The sequence below is a fragment of the Aegilops tauschii genome, chromosome 6 (genome assembly GCF_002575655.3).
Source record: "Aegilops tauschii subsp. strangulata cultivar AL8/78 chromosome 6, Aet v6.0, whole genome shotgun sequence".
In the NCBI taxonomy this organism is placed as follows: domain Eukaryota; kingdom Viridiplantae; phylum Streptophyta; class Magnoliopsida; order Poales; family Poaceae; genus Aegilops; species Aegilops tauschii.
This window is the reverse complement of record NC_053040.3, coordinates 287,286,254-287,311,345: the sequence shown is the minus strand read 5'-3', so window position 1 is coordinate 287,311,345 and position 25,092 is coordinate 287,286,254. Positions and strand designations below refer to the sequence as shown.

The following is a 25,092-nucleotide window of genomic DNA, read 5'->3' as shown; positions in this document are numbered from 1 at the left end:
GGATGCGTGGAACTTAATTATCCATGTTCCAGAACTATGAGTTGGTTTCGAGATTTTATGGGGTTTCAACTAACTTGTTTGGGACTAAGGCTTTGTCATTCTTTTTTTGTTTTTTAACACAGTATAGACGCAAACGCTCATATATACGCATATTCACTCACTCCTATGAAAACAAGCACGCATACCCTACCCTTATGAGCACCTTCTAGACTAAACCGGTACATCATCTTAAGATTGATGAAATCATCTTCATAGTCAACGTAAATGTATCCTCCTACTGAACCGACATCGCCGAAAGGACCGAAATAAATTTAAAAAAATGCAAGTACCAGTTCTAATAGGCTGGGACCACTATCCTCTTAATCTTGTTGTCGTTGTTGTTGGGCTCATGACTCGCGCAAGAATACAAGGTACGACGCTTGACTACCCACAATGGGAGTAACATAGGTAGTAACATCACACATATCTAGATAGAATAGATGATGTGGCAAGCAATAAATGAAGGAAGAGAGGCATATGGTAACATAGCTAGTTAGTACTAGTATGAGTAACATCACACATATCAAGGCAAAATGAGTCTATAGCCTAATAAATGAAGTGTTGCATATTACCACACATATGTTACTCCCCACTATAGAGGTAGTCTATGTTACTATCCATTGTGGCTAGTCTTAGCACGGACTGCCACCAACAACCGAGTGACAAACTTACAACCCCTACGCAACAGCAGACTGAGACACAAAGAAAACCCCTTACTTCCGGCAACATTTATAGCCCACAAATATAATCCGACCACTCAGCCTGCCAAGCTGGTAGTTCAAAAATTTCTCAGACTATTGCTATGTAATCCACGGATACTAAAGCGTTAAGGCTGGTGTAGCCTTACCAAGAACTTCCTCAGGGCTCTAACTAAGGGGAGAGGGTTCTCAACATGCACAGCATGGCCACTTTCCGGGACAACGATCATTTCACATAGCTCCTGATTGCTACGACAATCAGCTTCACGTTCGCCGTACTCTCTTGTCTCGCTGCACATTCGCTCCGCTATCTCTTTAAATTTTACGTCCTTCTCACCTGCAACGATGAGGACAGGCTTCTCCAAGTGTTTCAGGTCTTCCCACAGGGACCTGATACATGGAAACTTACATGAGGTTGCATTTCTTCTCATGCAAAATGCAATGCAATGCACCTATGAAACTGTTTGTCACCTATGCTATCAGTGAATATTACTAAACTGATAAACTGAATATCTTATGGCCACATGAATATTGCTAAATGGAAATCTTACTGAGAGCAGAAGCTAATCTTACTTTTGTCTCCCTATGCTCGAGTCAGCCAGAACCTTAGATAGATCCGTGATGTTACTGTGTTTTCTGCGTGTCCTCACTAGGGAATCAAACTGTGGGTGTTCTCTTAGACTGCAACAGAAAAGGTTCCAAAAAGAAAAGGCATGTCAAATACTAGTACATGTTATGCAAAATTTCTTCCTACCGTAGAGTCAAGAAATCAAATAAGTTAATTCCTCCACCTGGTCCACATTTTTCCAGAGTACCATGTCTTGATAAAACATTCCAGTCCATAAGTCAACAGGAATTGAGCTCGTGATTTATCAATAGCAGTACGTCGTCTTCTACTTGCTTCATGTCTCAATCCAGGACTCCCCGATATCAAAACAGCTCCACTAATCTGTCTTGACAAGACTACCTTAGGATCATTCAAATAAAGAGCGAAACAAACAAGCTGCAATCTTGACAAGATTACCTTGTGATTTTCATTTAGTATCATCTGGAGTGCAATCCTTGCACCCATTGAGTAGCCAACAACAACCACCTCTCCATCAGTTATATTGCATATCAACTTCAGCAACAAGTCTGCAACTGATTGAATTGTAAGAGAGATTTGATTGAAATTTTCATCATCGCGCTGCAGAATTTGGGACTCTCCATGGCCAGGAAGATCAACGGCGATGACCCGTGCACTGGGAGAGAGAGCTTTCATCATGGGAGTCCAGTCCTCACTTGTGCCAAGAAATCCATGAAGAAAAAGAACGACCTTATCCTACATGGGTTAAATCATGGCACTGGTTACTGCAGCAGCACTATCCTATCTCCTAGGGGGAAACAGTATATCTTGTACAACAAGGTAGGCACATAAACCACATTCTTTTAAATAAGTTGAGCGATACTTACATTTGTACAATCACCAGCCTCTTGAACCTTAACTACATAAGAAAAATGATCCCCGTCGACTTGGATAGAATATGAGTTTAGTTTTTCTTCACTATATGTTTTTTCAATCTTCTCATCATTTATATTTAAGTGGTGGAGATAGCCATGGGCATCTTCCACTGAAGCTCCCATTCCATCACCAAGCGGGGGAACAAGAATTTTTAACTTTTGTTCTGATACATCTTCTGTTAACCATTGATATGTTCCAAACCCATGAGCCACAGTTCCACATGAATCATATCTCTTTAGTCTGGAGATTAGGTCATGTTGCCTGTCAACATAATATGCAAACTGTATGTAGGTCGCCAAACCTACAGAACTCTCGTACGCACTACTGATGATAGCCATCTTATCATGCATGTGAGCCCACTTTGCTATATGAGCTGCATTCTCAAAGCCGCCAACAACACTGGGTTTTATAACCTGACCATCAAGATGGAAACAAGGTGAAATATAGAAATGAAAGGAGAAGCTTGAGAAATAGCTCACAGAGTTTGTACTCACAACAGCAACTATCCCTGGATGTACAAATTGATGAAGCTTTTGGATTGGACCCCCCTTAAGGTTGTCGATACTCTCGTCTAAAGCAACAGGCAAACCACTGTTTTCACAGAACTTGATGAGATCATGTACAGAGCTCACTGGTTCCTGTCAAGTAAGAAACATGAAGATTCCCAAGAAAGAACAAGATGAATGTCGCTTGGGAAATGAGAGCTCTATAATAATGCCGCCCCCTCCGCCTCCTCCGGAGCCCGATTAGGCGCCTGATTTGTTCTCCGGCGCCCTTTTTTTTTCTTTTTTGTTTGGGCTTGTTGAGCTGTGCCCTCAGCAGAACCTATTGTACTTCCTCTTGTGCGACTTGGGTGAGTGTGTGTGAACTAGTCCGTGTATGTGTGCTCTCTGGCGGTTTGCTTTATTTATAAAGCGGGGCGAAAGCCTTTTTCGGTTAATAAGGTGCAGCAAAAGGAAGGCGAGTTTCACATTTTCTCTATTTTGAAGTTTCTAATACAGCAGACGAATAAAGTGTAGGTTACCTCAATGTATTGCAAACAAAGGCTTTTTACTCTGGATCCAAATTCAATTGCTTGCTTGTATGTCCATTTTCGATTTGCATCGGCACGGATATTGATCTTATATCCTACAACCTCTCTTATTTTTTGAATAACAGCTGCATCTTCAGCGGGACTTGCACGACGTCCAACCTTCACAAGAGATTTTAGAAAGAATTTTCTTCATATTGATTGATTAGCAGATATAATATTTTGAAACAAAAAAAAGTTCAATTGAAAAAGTGGAAGAACTACCTTCAGTTTCACTGTGGTAAAGCCTTCATCAACAAGTTTAGTCACAGCAAGTGCTACCTCCATCGGAGTACCGTCGGAGTCTAAGAGTGCACAGATATGTATGCCTGCAGAACTGTTCTGATTATATTCCACCAGACTCTGATCTCTTAGTAAGGGGTTGGAACCAGTGAGAATTTCAGATAATCTACATTTCCGCTGTGACGCCAGCAAATTAAGAATGGCCATCTCCAGGCCACACTTGACACTTGGAAATACAGAAGAAGGCTGAGAAGGAAAAAGAAAGAGAGGACTTCAATCTCTTGAGATGTCAGACATGAATGGTCACCAAGTTTCTCGAGTTATCTTACAGGAATCCCAATGCTTGTCCATATCCAATTGGAGAAAGACCCTCTCAACAAAGGAACAACATCTAGCTCACAATCTTTCACTCTGTGAAACAGAAACCTAAGTTGCTCTTCGACATCTATTATATCCTCCTGGTGAATTTCGATTGGTGCAACCTGTTATATGAAATGTATAAAAGATACTTAAGTTTGAAGTACTCCCTCCGATCCATATTACTTGTCACAGCTTTAGTACAACTTTAGTACGAAAAAAAACTGAAAAGGCATTAACTCGAATAACCTTACTCTGTAAGATGTAAAATAGGAAGGTTGTAACATCCCAATTTTAGAAATTAGGATGTTAATAGAATCATTTGTTGTGTACCATGGTTTCAATACATTTTGATTTTTTCCAGAATATTCAGCTATTTTTCACTGAAGAAAATTAGTGAGAGAAGATAATATACAACAACAACAACAAAGCCTTTAGTCCCAAACAAGTTGGGGTAGGCTAGAGGTGAAACCCATAAGATCTCGCAACCAACTCATGGCTCTGGCACATGGATAGCAAGCTTCCACGCACCCCTGTCCATAGCTAGCTCTTTGGTGATACTCCAATCCTTCAGGTCTCTCTTAACGGACTCCTCCCATGTCAAATTCGATCTACCCCGCCCTCTCTTGACATTCTCCGCACGCTTTAGCCGTCCGATATGCACTGGAGCTTCTGGAGGCCTGCGCTGAATATGCCCAAACCATCTCAGACGATGTTGGACAAGCTTCTCTTCAATTGGTGCTGACCCAACTCTATCTCGTATATCATCATTCCGGACTCGATCCTTCCTCGTGTGGCCACACATCCATCTCAAAATAAAAGGAGTTGGAAAAATGTTGGAATATTATTTGGAGTTTATTAAGACTAATTTTGGGAATTATTCAGTTTATTAAGACTAATTTTGGGAGTCATTCAGCTTGTGCCACCCATTCAAGGTGGAGACGCACTAAGCCGACCAAGCCGCTGCAATCAGCAGACTGCTGCACAGAGACAGGGATGTCTCGATGCGAGAGCGCCAGTAACCAGAAAATGGAGAAAGGGAAGAGAAATGGAATTTCCAATGCGCATCTCAAAGCATTGAATGGCCAAGATAGTAGTTAACCAGGGATTGGTTGATAGATTTGTTTTCTCCTATATATATATACACACACATTGATACACACCTATAATATAAGATGATCCAACGAGCCTTAACAGGCTCCCAAGACAACATTGATACATCCAATTTTACCTATATATATAAATGTGCATGTGGTAAATATGCAGGAAACCCCTCATACAGTGTGAAGAAAATATACAGGCTACATAAAACATAATATAACTCTAACATACACTACCCCAACTTGTTTGGGACTGAAAGGCTTTGTTGTTATTGCAACTCAAAATGGCAACTTAAGTTAGCATAAATAAAAGATGCCATATAAATTGCAGTGGTGATAAAAACAAACCTCACCAAATCCTACAATGTTGTCATCCATACGTAGCTTCAGAATGAAGCCTTCATGGAAACAACTGCTATCTGAAATTCCTGAAGTACGAGGTGCAGAAAGCTGGATTCTGTGCAAACGAAGGTTTGAGGGTAATGCCAGGAATGAGTGGGCTGCATATTAAATGGTTACGGACATACCTGTACAACATGTACTCTATTGCATGAATTTTCGTATTGTACATGCGATCTAAATCACTCGTAGTGCTAGAATACAGATCCCCGAGAAGATACTCCAGATAGTGGGTTGCAGTATTATCAACGAACATACTTATAGTTCTGCAGAACAAGGAGAAACATATAAACTCACAGGGTAGACTAAATTACTGTTAGAACAGATTTGAATGTAAACCTATGAAAGTTGGCATTCTCATCAATCTGGTTCTCTACTTCCACCACACAATCAAGGTGTTCTGCATGGGTCTTCACCAATGTATCATGAAGTTCTGCTTTTGTTTGAACCAAAAAATGCTTCACTCTGCAACACAACCGGTGACATCGGTGAGACACAAAATTTTGCAGTCAACACTAAGAAGTACTTCATCATATAACAAAGCTGACTCCGTAACCAATTATGTAAAACTGGCAGAAGTCTTAACAGACACCATTTTATCAATGTTGGTGTGTGTGTGTGTAATACTCTGGTTGTACAGGGTCTAAACTGAAAAGAGTTAATAAAAAGTAGAGGGTGTACGGGCGGGCGGGCGGGCGGGGGGGGGGGGGGGGGGGGGGGGGGGGAGCGGGGCAGATATTTTTTCCCCCAAGTTCAATATGGTATCAGAGCTAGGTTTCCAAGAGGTGGTGGCCGCAGCGGCTGTGGAGGAGTGCTGCTCCATGATGGCTGGAGGTGAGGGGGAGAATTGACTATGCATAGAGGTGGAGAGCTGCTCCCTGCCGTGCAGCTGGTGAGGCTGGCCAGACGGCCGATTCGAAGGCTGGGAAGAAGAGGATTTGCAGCCGGAAGACTGCTCACGGGGGTGTGAGTAAGGGGAGGAAGAAGACAGCTGCTGGGTATACTCCCTGTTGTTTTCTTTTGTGTGAGGAAGTGCAGCAGCCTGGAGGGCTCTGTTCTTGTGTTCAGCAGAGATGAGTCCTGAGGAGGCTGAAGCTGCAAGGAAAGCATCACAAGATAAGCTGGAGAAGGAGGCTCAGGGAAAATCCACACTCTTTACGAAAGGTGATATGAGAAGTTTGCTGCAGGATCCTATGGCAATGGGGATAATGGGATCAAAAGCTTCAGTGGGAACTCCCGAGTTGAAGTTGGAGCTGATGCCGAATGAATTGAAGTTAGAAGGGAGCAAGAACTATCTGAGCTGGTCAAGGAAGGCGAAGTTGATCTTGAGGACAAAGGGTGTAGAGCACTGTGTGCAGGAAACATTCATAGAACCTGCAGATAGAACAAGTGTTGATTGGCGAGTATGCACCACCAACTCTGTGGTTGCAGCATGGTTGATGAATTCCGTCTCTCCATTGATTGCTAGGATGATTGAAGCAATTGCAAGCGCAGCAGCAATTTGGAAAACGTTGAGCAATATGTACTCTGGGGCTGGCAATGTGATGATGATGGTGGAGGTCCAGAGTAAGGTGGATGAACTCAAGCAAGGGGAGAAAACTGTCCAAGAGTACGCCAGTGAGCTGCAGCAACTATGGTCTGATTTGGACCACTATGATCCATTGCAATTGACATGTTCTAGTGATACTGAGGCTGATGAGGCTTGGCAGCAACGTAGAAGGGTTACACACTTCTTAAAGGGGCTGAAACAGAGTTTGAGCCAAGGAGGGCTGCCATGTTTCACCAGACAACATTGCCTACTATGGAAGAGGCAATTTCAGCAATGGTCCAGGAGGAGATTCGCTTGCGGGTGATGGTGGGTAGCAGCAATCCCGTTCGGTCAGCGTATGGGGCTGACAATAGGGAATGCTACAATTGTGGAAGGACAGGACATCTGAGCTATGAGTGTTATGCTCCACCATCTGGAGGACGCGGACGCGCGACCCGTGGTGGTGGCCGAGGAGGCCGAGGTGAGGGCCGTGGAGGACGAGGTGGTGATCGTGGGGGCCGTGGTGGACGTGGCAGAGGTTGTGTCAGCACAGAGCCTATGCTGCTGCAGAGGAAACATCACACATCGTGCTTACAGGTGAGAAAGCACCACAATGGGAGAAATGCCAGAAGAGCCATACATCAGAAAGTTCACAGGGATCTGGCACGATACCTCAGGTGGATCACTTTGGTAATTATGCCAACTATGCCCAAGTGGGCAAAGGTTGGGCAAAGGTACTCCGGCTTGGGCTCTTGCATCCTCATGTTGACTGGATTATAGATTCAGGGGCATCTAGACATGTTACTGGTTCCCTTGATGCATTTGCATCTTATACTCCGCATGATTATTCAGAGACCATTCAGATAGCTGATGGAACCTTTCAACTAATCAAGGGTGTAGGTTCTGTAGGATGCACATCATCACTAGCATTAGCTTCAATTTTGCATGTCCCTTCATTTCCAGTCAATCTCCTTTCATTGAGTTCTGCTATCAAACAGTTCAAGTGCAGAGTCATATTCGATGAGGATGCTTCTTTTTCCAGGAAAAGAGGACTGGGAAGATGATTGGAACTAGAACATGGCGTAATAGACTGTGGTATATTGATCAAGGAGAAACCGCGCTCATTGTGCTGTAGGAGGTGTTAAGGCTGAGGTTATTGAAGGAAATATGCCCTAGAGGCAATAATAAAGTTATTATTTATTTCCTTATATCATGATAAATGTTTATTATTCATGCTAGAATTGTATTAACCGGAAACATGATACATGTGTGAATACATAGACAAACAGAGTGTCACTAGTATGCCTCTACTTGACTAGCTCGTTGATCAAAGATGGTTATGTTTCCTAGCCATAGACATGACTTGTCATTTGATTAACGGGATCACATCATTAGGAGAATGATGTGATTGACTTGACCCATTCCGTTAGCTTACACTCGATCGTTTAGTATGTTGTTATTGCTTTCTTCATGACTTATACATGTTCCTATGACTATGAGATTATGCAACTCCCGTTTACCGGAGGAACACTTTGTGTGCTACCAAACGTCACAACGTAACTGGGTGATTATAAAGGTGCTCTACAGGTGTCTCCGAAGGTACTTGTTGGGTTGGCGTATTTCGAGATTAGGATTTGTCACTCCGATTGTCGGAGAGGTATCTCTGGGCCCTGTCGGTAATGCACATCACTTAAGCCTTGCAAGCATTGCAACTAATGAGTTTGTTGCGAGATGATGTATTACGGAACGAGTAAAGAGACTTGCCGATAACGAGATTGAACTAGGTATTAAGATACCGACGATCGAATCTCGGGCAAGTAACATACCGATGGACTAGTCCGAATTGGACTAGGGAGGGGGGCGCCCGCTTCCTTCCTTCTCCTTCTCCCTTCCCTTCTCCTACTCCAACAAGGAAAGGAGGAGTCCTACTCCCGGTGGGAGTAGGACTCCCCCCTTGGCGCGCCCTCCTCCTAGGCCGGCCGCCTCCCCCCTTGCTCCTTTATATACGGGGGCAGGGGGGCACCCCATAGACACAACAATTGATCTATTGATCTCTTAGTCGTGTGCGGTGCCCCCCTCCACCATATTACACCTCGATAATATCGTAGCGGTGCTTAGGCGAAGCCCTGCGTCGGTAGAACATCATCATCGTCACCACGCCGTCGTGCTGACGAAACTCTCCCTCAACACTCGGCTGGATCGGAGTTCGAGGGACGTCATCGAGCTGAACGTGTGCTGAACTCGGAGGTGCCGTGCGTTCGGTACTTGATCGGTCGGATCGTGAAGACGTACGACTACATCAACCGCGTTGTGTTAATGCTTCCGCTTTCGGTCTACGAGGGTACGTGGACAACACTCTCCCCTCTCGTTGCTATGCATCACCATGATCTTGCGTGTGCATAGGACATTTTTGAAATTACTACGTTCCCCAACAGTGGCATCCGAGCCTGGTTTTATGCGTAGATGTCATATGCACGAGTAGAACACAAGTGAATTGTGGGCGATATAAGTCATACTGCTTACCAGCATGTCATACTTTGGTTCGGCGGTATTGTTGGATGAAGCGGCCCGGACCGACATTACGCGTACGCTTACGCGAGACTGGTTCTTCCGACGTGCTTTGCACAGAGGTGGCTGGCGGGTGTCAGTTTCTCCAACTTTAGTTGAACCGAGTGTGGCTACGCCCGGTCCTTGCGAAGGTTAAAACAACACCAACTTGACAAACTATCGTTGTGGTTTTGATGCGTAGGTAAGAACGGTTCTTGCTAAGCCCGTAGCAGCCACGTAAAACTTGCAACAACAAAGTAGAGGACGTCTAACTTGTTTTTGCAGGGCATGTTGTGATGTGATATGGTCAAAGCATGATGCTAAATTTATTGTATGAGATGATCATGTTTTGTAACCGAGTTATCGGCAACTGGCAGGAGCCATATGGTTGTCGCTTTATTGTATGCAATGCAATCGCCCTGGAATGCTTTACTTTATCACTAAGCGGTAGCAATAGTCGTAGAAGCATAAGATTGGCGAGAAGACAATGATGCTACGATGGAGATCAAGGTGTCGCGCCGGTGGCGGCTGCCGAACGAGGCAGGCGGCGGCTGCAGGACGTGGCGGGCGGCGGCGGCGGCTGCTGCAGGACGAGGCAGGCGGCGGCTGCGGCAACCGGGCGCGGCAGGGCGAGGAGGGAGTGGCAGCGGCCGGATGGGCACGCGGCGGCGGCTGCGGGACGAGGAGGAGATGGCCAGGCAGGACCGGACGAATCCAGGTAGTGGAACCAAGCAGATCCGGGCAGGGACTGCCAGCGACGGGCGGATCTGGTTACGGGCGAAGTAGGCACGGAGTTGCATCGTGCGAGGGAGAGGCTAACCTCGCACCTGATACCATGTTGGATAATAAGCAACTAACTTTCACAGGGGGGCAAAGGCCAATACATGTACATGTGAGCTAAAATGCAGGAAGCCCCTTATACAATGGGGATATATAGAAAAGGGGACTATACACATCTAACAACCAGATCGTTGATGTTTCAAATGAATGTACCGAAGAATTTATGGAGTGAAGCTGTGACGACAGCGGCCTATCTGATAAACCGTATGCCATTTAGAGTTTTGGGTATGAAGTCTCCATGTGAGATTCTATTGGGTGAAAGAGAATTTAAATTACCTCCAAAGGTGTTTGGATGTGTGTGCTTTGTCCATGATCACCGTCCAGGTATAGGCAAGCTGGATCCCAGGGCGACAAAGTGTATTTTGTTGGCTATGCATAAAAAAAAATGGATATATGTGCTGGAATCCAATTGAGAAGAAGTTGTTCGTGAGTATGGATGTGACTTTTCCGGATTCTGAGCCATACTACAAGAATGCAGGGGACCTGGAGCAGTTTTTGGGTGAATTCTCCCCTGTCATTGAGGGTGATGACATTAAGAGTGGTGACAGGAGGGAGGGGGGGAGTGGAGGCACTATGGAAGAAGAAGCAATTGTTGGAGGCACTATGGGAGAGGAAGGAGTTGTGGGAACCATTCCCTGCCCTATGGTGATTTCTTCTCCTGAGAGACCGGTTGCAACCAAGGAGTTGCAGGTGTATGAGAGAAGGCATTTTCACAATAAGGGGAAGCAAACAATAGGTGCAACCAAGGAGTTGCAGGTGTACCAGAGAAGGCATCTTCGCAATCAGGGGGAACAAACAGTAGATGAAAATGAACAAGTTGCACGAGCTGAGGAGGAACTACAATAGTCTGAACCCCTAGAGCAGCCACAGTGCCAGGATGATATTCATGTTCCAGGCCTCTCACCATCAAGATCCTCATCGTCATCAGAGATAGGTGATGATGCTTCTCCCTCTTCATTGCATTTGGAATTACCTATTGCCCAACGCAGAGCAATTAGATTAATGCTGGAAAGCCCCCAGATTGGTATGGTTTTGAACATGACATTGCCAATTTTGTGTCATACTCAAGCCTTTCACCTGCATACAAAGCATTCATTTCATCTCTTCAATCTGTATCCATTCCAAATGATTGGAGAACAGCAAAGCAGGATCCCAGGTGGACGGAGGAGCTTAGTGCACTCCAAAAGAACAAGACATGGGATCTTGTGCTACTCCCACCCGGAAAAAGGGTAGTGGGCTGCAAGTGGGTGTTCACAGTGAAGCAAACCGTGCACAGGTACAAGGCAAGATTGGTTGCTAAAGGTCTATGAGGGCACTTATGGAATAGACTATGATGAGACCTTTGCACCTGTAGCAAAGATAAGCACTATGAGGGCACTTGTTTCTTGTGCTGTGATTTTTGGATGGGCACTTCATCAATTGGATGTGAAAAACGCATTCCTCCATGGGACCTACATGAGGAGGTCTATATGGAGATACCACCTGGATTCGGAAATAGTCAAACAGATGGAAAGGTATGTAAGCTTAAGAAATCTTTATATGGTCTCAAGCAATCTTCCCGGGCATGGTTTGATAGATTCAAGCGCGTGGTTGTTGGCACAGGCGGAGCTCCCGGTAGGGCGAGGCAGGGCGCCCGCCCTACCTTGATTTTGGGCAAAACGATTTCTACATGTACGCATACGCTGTCGCTGTCCGGTTCTGGAGTCACTGTCGCTAGAAAAAGAAGAGAACCAAGAAAAACGAGTAGGCCTAGTCGGTCGTCAGATTCTCTCCATGTTATTTAGGCCCATGAGTTCCTGCTGCTGGGCACCGTTTGCACGCACCAGTACACCACGCTATCTCTCTTACATTGAAAAACAACACGCTATCTCTCTTACATTGAAAAACAACACGCTGTCACTCTTTCTCAAAATAAAAACACGCTATTTTTTTTTCTAAAATAACCACACTTTCTCTCTCAGAAAAAAAACAGTACACAACGCCATCACATGGAGAGCTATAAATTTCCACATTTTCATGTTGCGAATTTATGATGTAAATTTTCTGAGAATAGCTTCGCAATGTTTGTCCATTTTACGTGGTCCTTACTCACTCCTACGGACTCCAGGGAGCCAATGGTTACTGGGTGCAACCAGAGGGAGATGGTAGCACGGGCTATATTCAACCGGTTTGGATGGCAAACGCGTAACAGGATATGATTCTAGGGAGTTTGTCCCTTGTTGTCATACCGGTTGTGATATTGAGCCTTTTTATTTTTCTCTTTGCTCCGCTTGCGAGCTGTAATACTTTTATGACTCTCTGATACTTTGAGACTTTTTAATAAGATGGCTGCATGCATCGCTCAGATGCAGAGGCCGGGGGCAAGCCTCCTTTTTCAAAAAAAAAGCTTCATTATCCATATGTTTTCAGATTTATTTAAATATGCTTGCATTTCCATTGTATTTGAATTAGTTTAAAATCACGTAAAATTATGAGTGGACTATTATTGCGTAAAAGCTATTTTGATATTGCATCACATCATTTATTAGGCTTAGAGTTCGCCCCACCTTAAATTTTTTTCGTCCTCCGCCACTGGTTGTTGGGATGGGATACTCCCAGTGCAATGGAGACCATACGGTCTTCTACATGCATAGGCAGAAACACATCACTATTCTAGATATAGTGATAACTGGTGATGACGCAGAAGAAATCAAGTATCTAAAGGAGAGACTGGGGAAGGCATTTGAGGTCAAAGATCTAGGACCACTTCGGTATTTTCTTGCGATTGAGATTGCTCGCTCATCCAAGGGAGCAATTCTGACCCAAAGGAAATATGTTCTTGATCTGCTGAATGAGACAGGGATGCTGGGATGTCGTCCTATTGCCTCACCTATGGATAGGAACCACAAAATAAGTGCTCTATCAGGTGATCCTGTCAACAAGGAGAGTTATCAGAGGCCAGTGGGGCGTCTAATCTACCTCTGTCACCCAAGACCTGATATATCATATGCAGTGAGTGGTGAGCCGGTATATGCATGACCCAAGGGTTGGGCGCATGGAAGCCGTTTATCGTATCCTAAGGCACTTGAAAGGAAGTCCAGGAAAGGGACTATGGTTCAAACTAAACCAACACCTTGATGTGGAAGGGTACTGTGATGCTGATTGGGCAACCAACATAGATGACAGAAGATCCACATCAGGCTATTGCATATTTGTGGGAGGTAATCTTGTGTCATGGAGGAGCAAGAAGCAAGATGTTGTAGGAGGTCTACTGCAGAGGCTGAATATAGAGCTATGGCTGTAAGCGTGAGTGAGATGATTTGGATGCCGAGCCTGCTGTCAGAGCTTCGAGTATTAAGAAACGACACAATGGTGCTGCATTGTGATAACAGGTCTGCAATAAACATTGCTAATAACCCTGTTCAGCGACCGCACCAAACACATCGAGATTGATAGATTCTTCATAAAGGAGAAGATAGATGGTGGAATGTTAAAGCTAGGTTATGTAAAATCTGGTGAGCAGTTAGCAGATTGTCTAACTAAAGGGTTAGGACCTAGTGAGGGTGCTGTAATCTGTAGCAAGATGGGCATGGTTGACATCTTTAACCCATCTTGAGGGGGAGTGTTGGTGTGTGTGTGTAATACTCTGGTTGTACAGGGTCTAAACTGAAAAGAGTTAATAAAAGGGAGAGGGTGTCCAGGGGGAGACATGACAGATATTTTCCCCCAAAATTCAATAATCAACTTCCAGAATCAACTATAGTATATCCTATGTAGCTTCAGGACCAACTATTGTTACAGTATAGTTCTAATAGCAAAATCTAGTTATAAATAAGAAAAGCGCTTGATAATTTCACATCCATGATGCAAGTAAGCAACTAAGCTGCAACTAAATCACTTGTTTTTACCTGTGTGCATCACAGAGTTTAGAAATCGATATGTCATGTGAGGTGTAGAAGTATTTCTGCAAAATTTGGGGCGAAGCTGTTTTTGCAACTGGTAGAAGGCTGAAGATTGCACCACCATGGTTGTTGATTACAATCACTGTCATGGGTTTCCTCTGGGCCCTTCAATTATGTCAAAGAATTATAAAAAAATAAATATATCTTTCACTATCCTGAAAGAATATAATTTAAGCACATGATGATAAAAATTAGCTTTGGCTAAAAAAGATACCAATAGGGAAAATACCCCTTTGGCTCTCGGGTGCCAGTGCACCTGATATGGAAAGTGCGAGAAGTAAAAAAATTCTGACAATTTTTGGAAACAAACTTGATCTCCTGTTGTACTCATATAAAAAGTTCCGCGAAGGAAAAAAACTAGAAGTATGTGTTGATTTTTCGAAACACAAATTTTCGAGGACAAAAAGTGTGAATAGAAACTTGTATATAGTGTTGATTTTTTTTTCACCCAGAATACCATGAAAACCATTCCTTGGCGAAACTTTTTACACGATAATAACACTTGATCATGTTTGTTTACAAAATGTTTCAGAAATTTTTAACCTTTTTTGCAATTTGGGTGCACTGGCACCCGAGAGCCAAATGTCTGCCTCTGTACCAATAGTCAATACTAATCTATTGTTTTATGTAAATGATAAAGTCAATATGAATGCCAGCGTGAAACATAAATTGTGGAAAGGACATTGGCTGCGATAGTGGATAGAAAGGTTCAAACTTTGCAGGGTGGAAAGGGACTGGTGCAGAGAAGGGTTCAAACTGCAAACCTTTGGTTGAGAAGTGACAATCCGTTCGTATCATGAAGAAAAGATACATCACCAACCACACAGCATACCTGACAATAATGCAGCTATAGTCAAGTTCTTGCCGAAAGCCTACAATGGCGTTTGGTATTCTCCAGTAAAGGTTCAGCATAAATGTATTAGCAACTTTGTTTGAACGAATGTGATGCTACAGTTCACTCAAATTTAGTACTATGAGAAGTACCCTTATGTTAAGGTTATGTCAAAGTTGACTAGAAAATGCACGAGAAAAGATTATCAGCTATTCAGAATAGTTTGAGAACTACTGCTGACTGCTGACTATGATAGGTTATTACTCCCTCTGTAAACTAATATAAGAGTGTTTAGAATACTAAAGTAGTGATCTAAACGCTCTTATATTAGTTTACAGAGGGAGTACTTATTTCTCTCTTTCTCTCTAGGATATAACTAGGAATATCATCTCTGGGGAGTTACATTTTCTTTCACTCTTCATCCCTAGTTTAGTACAGAAAACTCACATTTCATATTTAATATAACCAATTCAATCACACATGATATCTGTGGAGTTTTCATGCTGCTTCATGAGCTGGACAAATGACTTACATGCTTGTTTGACCCAACAGCGAATCCAATCGCGGTGCTAAGCAAACCATCAATACCACTTGCTCCTCGGTTCCCAGACACTGTTGCACCAATGAAATCTGGAATATTATGCATCATCATGTTATCTCCGTTGGTAGTATGGTCAAGCCAGCCCTTCCCAAACATGTTCAAGTCTCGAATGACCATGCTATTCCCAACAAACATGGCAGCATCACCATAAAGTGCCTCTCCAATTACATGTGCAACATATGGTTCTGTAAGCAAGAATTCCGCATGTACATGAAACATTATTTCCTGTGAAACCTGGAATAAGAAGCAGTTATCAAAACGAAAGGCAGTTGAAACCAATCAGAAGTTTATTAGTCATTTCCAGGGAGATGGAGCTCCAGTAAAAGCTCTGTTCAATATGGGCAGAACTAAATTAACTACAGCCTGCTGTTTACTTCATTTTCATCTCTTGAGTGATAATATTAAATTATTTCATGTTAGCTACAAAGTTTATATAGAAAACGTATGAAGTGTCGATACAATTTTCAAGCTTCAACGAGTGGCAAACTCTTGTACTCATTGTTATAGCCTAGATGTAACATATAAAAGCGTGCTGGAGTGAAGGATTGCAAGAAACGACGAAGTCCATAGAGGACTGATTGTACATATGGAGAAGCTATGCTTATCTATCCATTATATGACCATAATTATTTCATTGCATCGTTTCAAGGTAGTTAGCATGTTCTGGTTCATACCGCTGAATTTAGAACCATCAAAATATCCTTCCATCTGCTTGTCTTCCTTTCTAAATTACATTGGCACAAACTAGCAGCAAAGTCAGCTACACTAGTCTGGATTCTGTGAGTGACAACATGTGAAGGATCATGGCGGCACGGATGTGTATCAATCAAGATGTATGAAGATGGGAAGCAGGACTCGAGAAACATTTCCATGCGTTTGCTAGTAATCCGGCTTCCAATCTGCCAGTTGAACAAAACCAAGCTTCAGAAAGTTAGAACAAAAAATATATATCACATAATACCTAGAAATGCAAAGATAATGTAAGTGGTGCAGAGGAATAGAATCAAATGAGGAGCTAAACCTGCACAATAACATCTGGATTTATCCAGCTTTTGACAGAGTCCGACAGTAGAATTTGGTCTATTTGGTCTATAAACAAAATACTCTTATCAAATCCTGGAAATGAATTTAGAACTTTCCTCATTCGCAGTCCAGACAGAATGTCAGCAGCAACTGGCCAGGAAAGTTGTCTAGCTAGTAAAGCCACAGCCCACATGTCATCTTCTTTATGAATAGCTCCAACTAATAGAAGCCCTTGCTTTGCCTTCTTTATGATATCTTGAACCTCTATTACTGAACAAGAATAATTACCAAATGCGGAGACCATTTTCATTTCTAGGTATCTAGTATATGGTTCATCATTTCTAAACCACCTGTCCAATCCTCTCAAACAATCAAAACTCCAATTTTGATTGCTGTGATCTAGTGGTTCCCTAAAAGCACAGTTTATATGCACCGGACCTTGTGGTGCTTGCATTGCATTGTAGGCTGCTGAATCAATTGTTGTAAGAACCATTCTTGCATAAATCTGATCACCAGGTGGAGGGAGATTAAAAAAATATCTTACAAAGTTACTGAAATGATTGACCTGCAAAATGGGTGGGGGGGGGGGGGGGGGGGAGTTGAGATGCGTTGTCCACAATTAGAACTGAAAAATACAACCATGACATGAATTTGTGTACAAACAGGATGCGAAGAAAGCAAGTAAATAAAGTAAAATAATTGAAATGCGTAAACTCCAATAGCAGTCCTGATAACTCAAACAGTCCAAGTTCACACTCTGTGCAATATATAGGGTTTCACTTCTATGTGATAAAACAGACACTATGGTCTTGATACTTCTGAGTAAAATGCATTTAATTATAATATTGTGAATGAAACAGCATGACATATCTTTCTGTGCTTGAAAAATCTTAAGTAATTTAAGGCTATCAAAAGGTAGCCAAAATACCGAAGTAATCATGCAGTTTTAGAAAAGGAACAGCTGGCATCAAGAAATTTGTATTTAAACATTGATTGATCATAAGCACCTGATTAATCGCTTGGTTGGCTCCAGTATCATGCAGCTCGGGAGGACGATCAGCTGTGAGCAAGATAACTGGTACGAAATCTTGACTTGCCTCCACCACCTAGATGGGAAACTTGACTGAATATTAGTAATATTATAGACTTTTTTTTCTCTTTGAAAAATGCAGCATACAATACATGTATTAGCACAAAGGGATCATATGTATGCCTTCATAAGCCATACATTCTAGCCAGAGGGCTTCTGAAAGTTGGCAGTAGCGCATGGTTCGATAAAAAAGATATGATACAGCAGTTCCTGATGATGTAGAAAGCTGGCAGCAGTAAGAAAAGAAAAGAAATTAAGAAAGTGAAATATGCCACTCACCGAAGGGAGAAGATTTGATACAGCAGTTCCTGATGATGTAATTACTATAGCAGGCTTTCTAGAACCTCTCCCATAGCCAAGAGCATGAAATCCAAGTGAACGTTCATCATAACATGATATGCAAGTTGTCAAAGGGTGGCCTGTGGCAGAAAGTGCGAGTGGGGATGACCTTGACCCTGGAGCTATACAAAAGTACTAAGGCAAAGCACATCAGAGGCATGGTAGACATGGCAAAACTATTTAGTGTGTTAAGATTACCGTGAAACCAAGCCTGACACACTCTTCAACTATAAGGGATGCCCATGCCGAATTAATGTTAGAGCAGCTCTTAATAGAAGATTCGGTTTTGTTGCTTTCTGAGCGTAGGTCCTACAGGACACGAGAGAACAGTTTTAGCATTTGTTAACGACAGCTTAAGACATCAGAAATTTCTCCTACAAAGAATAAATGGCAGTTCTCATATCTAATTAGTCTATGTCATTGTATAGTTGTATGATTATGTTTGGTGTTCTTTCTCAGAGCTGAAAATTGCTACAAAAAATGTTAGTGCGCCAAGGCTATGTTTCCAAATGATAATTCATTGGCGGTTTGGTTGCAAAGGAGACTCAGGTAGAAATTTACCATGTTTGCAGAAAATAAGAAGTGTGGTGAAAAGCGAATAAATGACTGCTCGGACATCAGAAATTTCTCCTACAAAGAACAAATGGCAGTTCTGGTCAGGACAATAATTCAAAGGCACTCTTAACAGAGAGTATAAACTACAGAAAAATTCAAAAGGAAGAAAAATTGATATAGAAATTCTGTTTGCCCAACTTTGGTGTTCATTTTTAGGTGTAAACTTAACTTTACCTTTTTGGTCTGCCAATTACAGGAATAAGTCTATTTACAGATACTGACACTGGGGCACCTACTAATTCGTTCCGCCCCCACCTCAATGACTCATAAAATCTATAAATTTGACGGGTCTTTAAACTGAAGAAATACTTTGGAGCCATATCAATGGTCTAAGGACCAAAACCTAATCCCGAATTAATATTGCAAAATCGTGATATGTACTTTCCAGCAAGATAAGGACAACGTCCAGAAGCCACAAAGAAAGAAGCACAATAATCTTTTACACAGGAAAAGGTTATTTTAAAACCAAAGCAAGAAATAGTTAATTTCAAGTAACTTACCAAGGTTAAGAGGATACCTTTTGCATGCTGATTTCAGCATCTACTTTGACAAGAACTTCGCCATCCAAGTATACCTGGAAAGGCGGGTCCAGTAAATTCAAACTTAAGACTAAGGTCTTAGATGATAATAGGAATATTGGAGTATTGTTGAAATACAATAACCACCGCAGTAACTGTCAGACTGGTTCAAGATGAATGGCCAAAAGTTTGCATAGGTTATGAGCGACTAACTTTAGCATTGGTCATAAGCTAATTATTGGAGGCCAGCCTGTTTTATCTCTCGTTTAAAATGCAGACGCTTCATATTTCAAACAAAAATTCTGTTGCAACAAAGGTTTTTTGATCATAAGAATGGATGAAAGAGATAGCTTTAGATAAATAAGAATCAGTATTGCAAACTTCAACCAATAAGTAGGTACTATCATAGCGGTAACAAGTAAGACCCTGCCCTTCTTATCTTCAAATGAGGAAGCTAAATTTTATTTCAGCCTCGAAGCCACGTGAACTAATTAGGATAAAGGAGCTAGCACATTGGAATAACTGAAATAGCTAATCGTGGTATAAATATTTAACAGGACTGCGGCATCATGACAGAAGGAACTAACATGGGAAATAAATAGGCAAGAGTATGTACTTATATCATCACCAAAGTAGTTAATATACAGAAATATTTACCAACTGAGCATTCACAGTCTCTAACAAATGTGATTCTCCAATGTAATTCGTCATCATGCCTTCATAACAGCTGCTAGCTGCAGAATCATAGCTACCACATACCTACAAGGTGAAGGTGCACAAAAAAGAAGTCCAGTGGTAAAGAAGATATATGCAGACATTCTATGATTTTAAGAACGTTAAGCAACACAGAAGATCTATCATCATTGTGCTTAGTTTCACATACCTGATTGAAACAAGATTCAAACAAACAAACCGAATCCTCAAATGTATGAGATACAAAATGATCCCAAACCATAGTTGATGATAGCACAGAATAGCCAACAAATTCGGTCAACTCAACCTGTAAATTCAATGTTGCTGAGCATCACGAATGCTACAAGATCAAATATCTATGTGATGCCTGCAAATAATAACCAAAAAACAGTTCTGTAAATTGCCAGAGCCTGTTATATGGATTGTTTGCAGAAAATAAATGTGTAGGAACACAATTCATTAGCTTTTACATGTTCCCCATCACGAAGGAAAATGATTCATTAGCTTTTACATGTTCCCCATCAGAGCTGATTTCCGTTTTTAGCACTTCAGATGTACAATAAATAAATGGTGTACGGCCAGTGACCCAGCCACTGAATCAGGATCTCTAATATGAACGCTCGATCGCCAAATTTGGTCACAGAGCATGTGTTCCATTGCCAAACATTACATAAACTATATATATGGGAAAATACATCCTACCATAAAAATATACTACTTTATCATTGTAAGTATGTTCATATACTATTATGTAGTACTCCCTCCGTTCCCAAATATTTGTCTTTCTAGACATTTCAAATGGAGTACAACATACGGATGTATGTAGACATATTTTAGAGTGTAGATTCACCCATTTTGCTTCGTATGTAGTCACTTGTTGAAATCTCTAGAAAGACAAATATTTAGGAACGGAGGGAGTAGTATATATACTACTTTATCATTGTAAGTATGTTCATATACTATATATAAGATACTTCAAAGTGGTTACATAAAAATGGCGAGTTGGCCCATGGTTTTTATTATATTTATGAAATACATACATATTTGTACGTAAAAAAGAGCATACTCAAAATACAATACATATTACCAACAAAAAAGTAGTATATATACTACCTAAATATTCTTATATACTACATACTACGCGTACATACTTTCCGATTTGTATATACTATATACAACATACAAAATGCAAGTGGTGGCAACTTCTGTATATATACAGGCCAAATGTTTCCTACCACCAGTGGTAGTTATCCTCACGTGAGTTTTGTATGTAGTATCTGTCAAAACCAAGAGTATGTACATGTAGTATGTAATGTATAAGAATATTTGGGTAGTATATATCCTATTTTTTAGGTAGTATGTACTATTTTTTAGTATGTTGTTTCATACGTATGAATATGAAGGTATTTTCAAAATATACAAACACTATGGACTCACGTGCAACTTTTTCGTATAGCTTGCTTCAAAATATCTTAGATATAGTATATGGACATATTTAAAATGATAAAGTAGTATATATAGTACCATATGGCAGTATATGGGACATGTGGGGTAACTATCCCCACATGGTAGGATGTTATATATATAGGGAAAATACATCCTACCACCTGAGGTAGTTACTCTCATGTCTCATATACAAAAATGTAGTAGTATATATACTACTTTCATTGTAAGTGTGTCCATATACTATATATAAGAGATTTCAAAGTGAGTTACATGAAAAAATTGTAAGTTGGCCCATGGTTTTTATTATATTTGTGAAATACGTACATATTTGTACGTAAAAAGGCGCATACTCAAACTACGATACATACTACCAAAAAAGTAGTATGTATACTACCTAAACATTCTTATATACTACATACTACGCATACATACTCTCTGATTTGATATACTACATACTACATACAGCATACTACGCGTACATACTCTCCGATTTGATAGATACAACATACAGCATACAAAATTCAAGTGGCGGTAACTACCACCGGGTTGTAGGAAACATTTGTATATGTATATATATACATACATACATACATACCCTTGGTGAAGAATTCTTATTCCTCACCCCACCTTCTCATGCACCCTATAGTCACCGTAAGAACCAAAATGCATGCGAGGTAATATTATGGTGTGTAGTTAAGGTCTTCTTAACATCCACCATGAGAAAGAAATGTGTCAGGCGTGTGAGGTAAGATTACCACATGCATGCTTGAGATGAGGAAATATTATAACATGCGGGTGAGAATTCAATGCATGTGAGGTAAGATTACAACATGTCGGTGAGGTAAGACTACGACGTGCGTGAGGTAAAATTACAACATTCAAAAGGAATCATGTGTAGAGAGAGTTTACACCAGGGTGAAGAATTACTTATTCTTCACCCGAGATGATGAATAGACTTTATATATTCTTCACCCGAGTTTATATATATACACTGAGACTTGAAACCAAGACACTATCCCAAAAGACCAATCTAATAGGAAGAGGAGATATGATATACTTAACCCCCCCCCCCCCCCCCGATTCACATCGTACGTGGATATGGAATGACCAACACCTCCCCCCACTCCCGACGTGGATGTGGATAAACGATTGGGGAAAATGCAGGGACTGAGACTTGAACCCAAGACCTCAGCTCTGATACCATGTTAGATATTCCTATCAACCAACTATCCCAAAAGACCAATTTGATAGGTAGAGGAGATATAATGTACTTAGGCCCTGTTCGAACTACCCCAAAAGACCAGTTTGATAGGTAGAGGAGATATAATATACTTAGGCCCTGTTCGGTTCACGGGAAAGTTGCAGGAATTTCATGGGTAACACCTTCCTCTGGAAAGTTATCATCAACAGCATTTGGGACAAAGGAAAGTTGAACAGTATTTTGCAGGGAAAATTCCTTCCACGTGCAGATTCCCACCGATACCAGAGGATTGAAAAAATCCAGCCCAAGCCAATGTTTTGGCAGAAGCCCGAGGTAAAGCACTCGCGGCTGGCGTGTAAGCCCTAATAAAATATTCCATGGGATGAGATGTTTGAGGTCTAGTCAAAGGCAAGGCAAATAAAAAAAACTGCAGCAATGTCCTTTTAGCTGTACATACGTAAGATGCTTTCATGTGCTTTTTTTCCATCAACCCGAACACTCCTTCGCATGGTTCCCTCTGCCGTTTCCGATGTTCGTCATTCCTCTGTTTTACAGGAGCGTTCCTTTCCTATTCCTCTATTTCTCTATCTTCCCTTGTTTTCATTTCCCGTGAACCGGACAGGGCCTTAACAGGCTCAACCAGCCCATCTTCTGCACACATGAGTGGGCCTTAGTAGGAACTCTGTGAGATCGCAGATTTATCCTGACCTCTGTCAATTGTAGTCTTGGTCTGAAGGGGACGCATTCAGGCATGTGAGTGTGCTTGAGCGTCCACCTTTTAATCACGGACAAGAGATCAAGTAATATCTAGTCACACACATAATATCACATAACTTGCTAGTGCAGGAATTTTTCTGCTGAATTTCAAATGACCTCTACATGAAATGCGTATCTCACACCAAGGTAATAAGAATTCTGCACCCACGGAAAAGCGCAGGTTATTACCTGAGGAATAAAGAAGTAAAATGAACCAGCTTTCTCCTCTATTGACGATAATTCCTCGTTATACTTCATGCCAACTGCTCCATAAGCTCCCATCAAATCTGAATCAAATGAAATATATCTGCAGGAACAAAAATGTCTAATTTGGTTAGAAAAAGTGTCGAATGCTTCGCGAAAGGGAGCATCTGTGCACGAGAACGAGAGAGGCACCTTGATATCATATCATATCCATCTTTTACTTGAGAAGAGGAACCATGCAAGCAAAGTGCAGAACCAACACCAGATATTTCAAGTTGAACTGACGGATTGGAGCTTAGCTTCCTTGATAGATAGAACTGAGGGAACAATGATGATCTCCTAAACTGAGAGCATAACCATTTGAGTGCCTTCGTACTGGGTGGAACAAGTACCTGCAGCATTTGTGTGTTCAATTAATCATCTCCTCTAGGTCTACTGGTGTGTTCATGGAGGTGAAGGGAAATCAACCAGGTTCACAATGCTGGTAAACATAATTAGGGAGAATGCTGTTTGTAGTCTTTCAACCTCACAAACATCGTCATATTCATATTTCATAATCAATCAAAATGCAGCGCTGCTCTTGACCGAATCAACTAGTGAATTCCAAGAACACTACACGTAGCGACCGCGCCTAAGCCTATGTTTCGGTTACACAAACTTGCGCCCGCTCACCTCGAACCGGATCACGCCGCTCCCGGCGGCAGGCGGGCTGGCCTTCACCTCCTCGGCGGCCCGCCGCAGTGCGGCAATGCCGTCAACGAGGGTGAGCGCCGGCGGGAGCCTCCGAGTGAATGACACGTCCACGGGGAGGTCACGGTCGCCGATATCATTCACCTCGTCGACGTCGATCACGATGCCCGTTCGCCTCCTGGCGACGGCGTGGAGGAGGTGGAGTGGTAGGCCACTGCCACCGCGGCATTGCCGGCGCTTGTGGTGTTTGTGGAGGCAGTAGCGGCGAAGAGGGGAGACGACAAAAGGGCGGGGGTTCGGGACAGGGAGGAAGGAGAGGGGTGAGCTCGGAGAAAGGGAGACGACGAGCATTTCCGCGACGACGAGAAAGCGAATGGCCGTGGCGAGGTAGTCGGGGTGGGCGTTTTAGAGAAGGATAAGGGCATCCCTAGAACTTTTTTTCTTTCGTGAGTACATCTAATACCATATTTTATCCAAATGATTAGTTCGCACGTTTGGTATGTGGTGTCGCCGCCCGAACTGCTTCATCCCCGTCTGATTTTCTGGTACGAATTTTGAGACAATTTTGAGACTCGTTTCGTTGCCACGTCACACTCTCGTCGTCCGGTCCGACTGGGGGTTCACACGAACGATTTTCTCTCCATCACTCCCGACCTGCAACCTTATCTCTGTTGAGTAAGGTTGAATTAAAAAAAAAATTATACGCACACGCAAAATCTATCCATAAAGATGTATAGTTTTTTTTGCGGGTGAGAGTGTCTACATACCCTTGTAGACTGTTTGGCGGAAGAGTTTATCAACGCGGTTGATGTAGTCGTACAT

The 25,092-nt window shown here is 42.1% G+C and overlaps 1 protein-coding gene across 4 annotated transcripts; it reads right to left on the bottom strand.

Moving 5' to 3' along the window:
• Positions 1 to 562: 562 nt before the first annotated feature.
• LOC109752118 (protein PHYLLO, chloroplastic) lies at positions 563 to 24,681 on the bottom strand. Of its 4 annotated transcripts, XM_020310985.4 has the most exons (27): positions 24,253 to 24,679; positions 23,773 to 23,972; positions 23,566 to 23,683; positions 20,164 to 20,280; positions 19,938 to 20,039; positions 19,280 to 19,336; positions 18,709 to 18,777; positions 18,346 to 18,456; positions 18,088 to 18,282; positions 17,726 to 17,824; positions 16,717 to 17,283; positions 16,370 to 16,594; positions 15,627 to 15,929; positions 15,027 to 15,094; positions 14,209 to 14,367; positions 5,746 to 5,871; positions 5,535 to 5,672; positions 5,356 to 5,464; positions 3,880 to 4,032; positions 3,533 to 3,796; positions 3,263 to 3,430; positions 2,733 to 2,876; positions 2,190 to 2,651; positions 1,762 to 2,058; positions 1,529 to 1,686; positions 1,311 to 1,418; positions 563 to 1,127 (listed from the first exon to the last, which is right to left on the bottom strand). In XM_020310985.4, the coding sequence occupies exons 1-27, from the start codon at positions 24,619 to 24,621 to the stop codon at positions 866 to 868; spliced, it is 5,148 nt and encodes a 1,715-aa protein (XP_020166574.1). In that variant the 5' UTR covers positions 24,622 to 24,679; the 3' UTR covers positions 563 to 865. The 4 variants fall into 4 exon arrangements, with proteins under 4 accessions (XP_020166574.1, XP_073357487.1, XP_020166575.1 ...); XM_073501386.1 differs by lacking the exons at positions 2,190 to 2,651; positions 2,733 to 2,876 and having other exon boundaries at positions 24,253 to 24,681; XM_020310986.4 differs by lacking the exons at positions 23,773 to 23,972; positions 24,253 to 24,679 and having other exon boundaries at positions 20,164 to 20,340; positions 23,566 to 23,680.
• Positions 24,682 to 25,092: the final 411 nt, after the last annotated feature.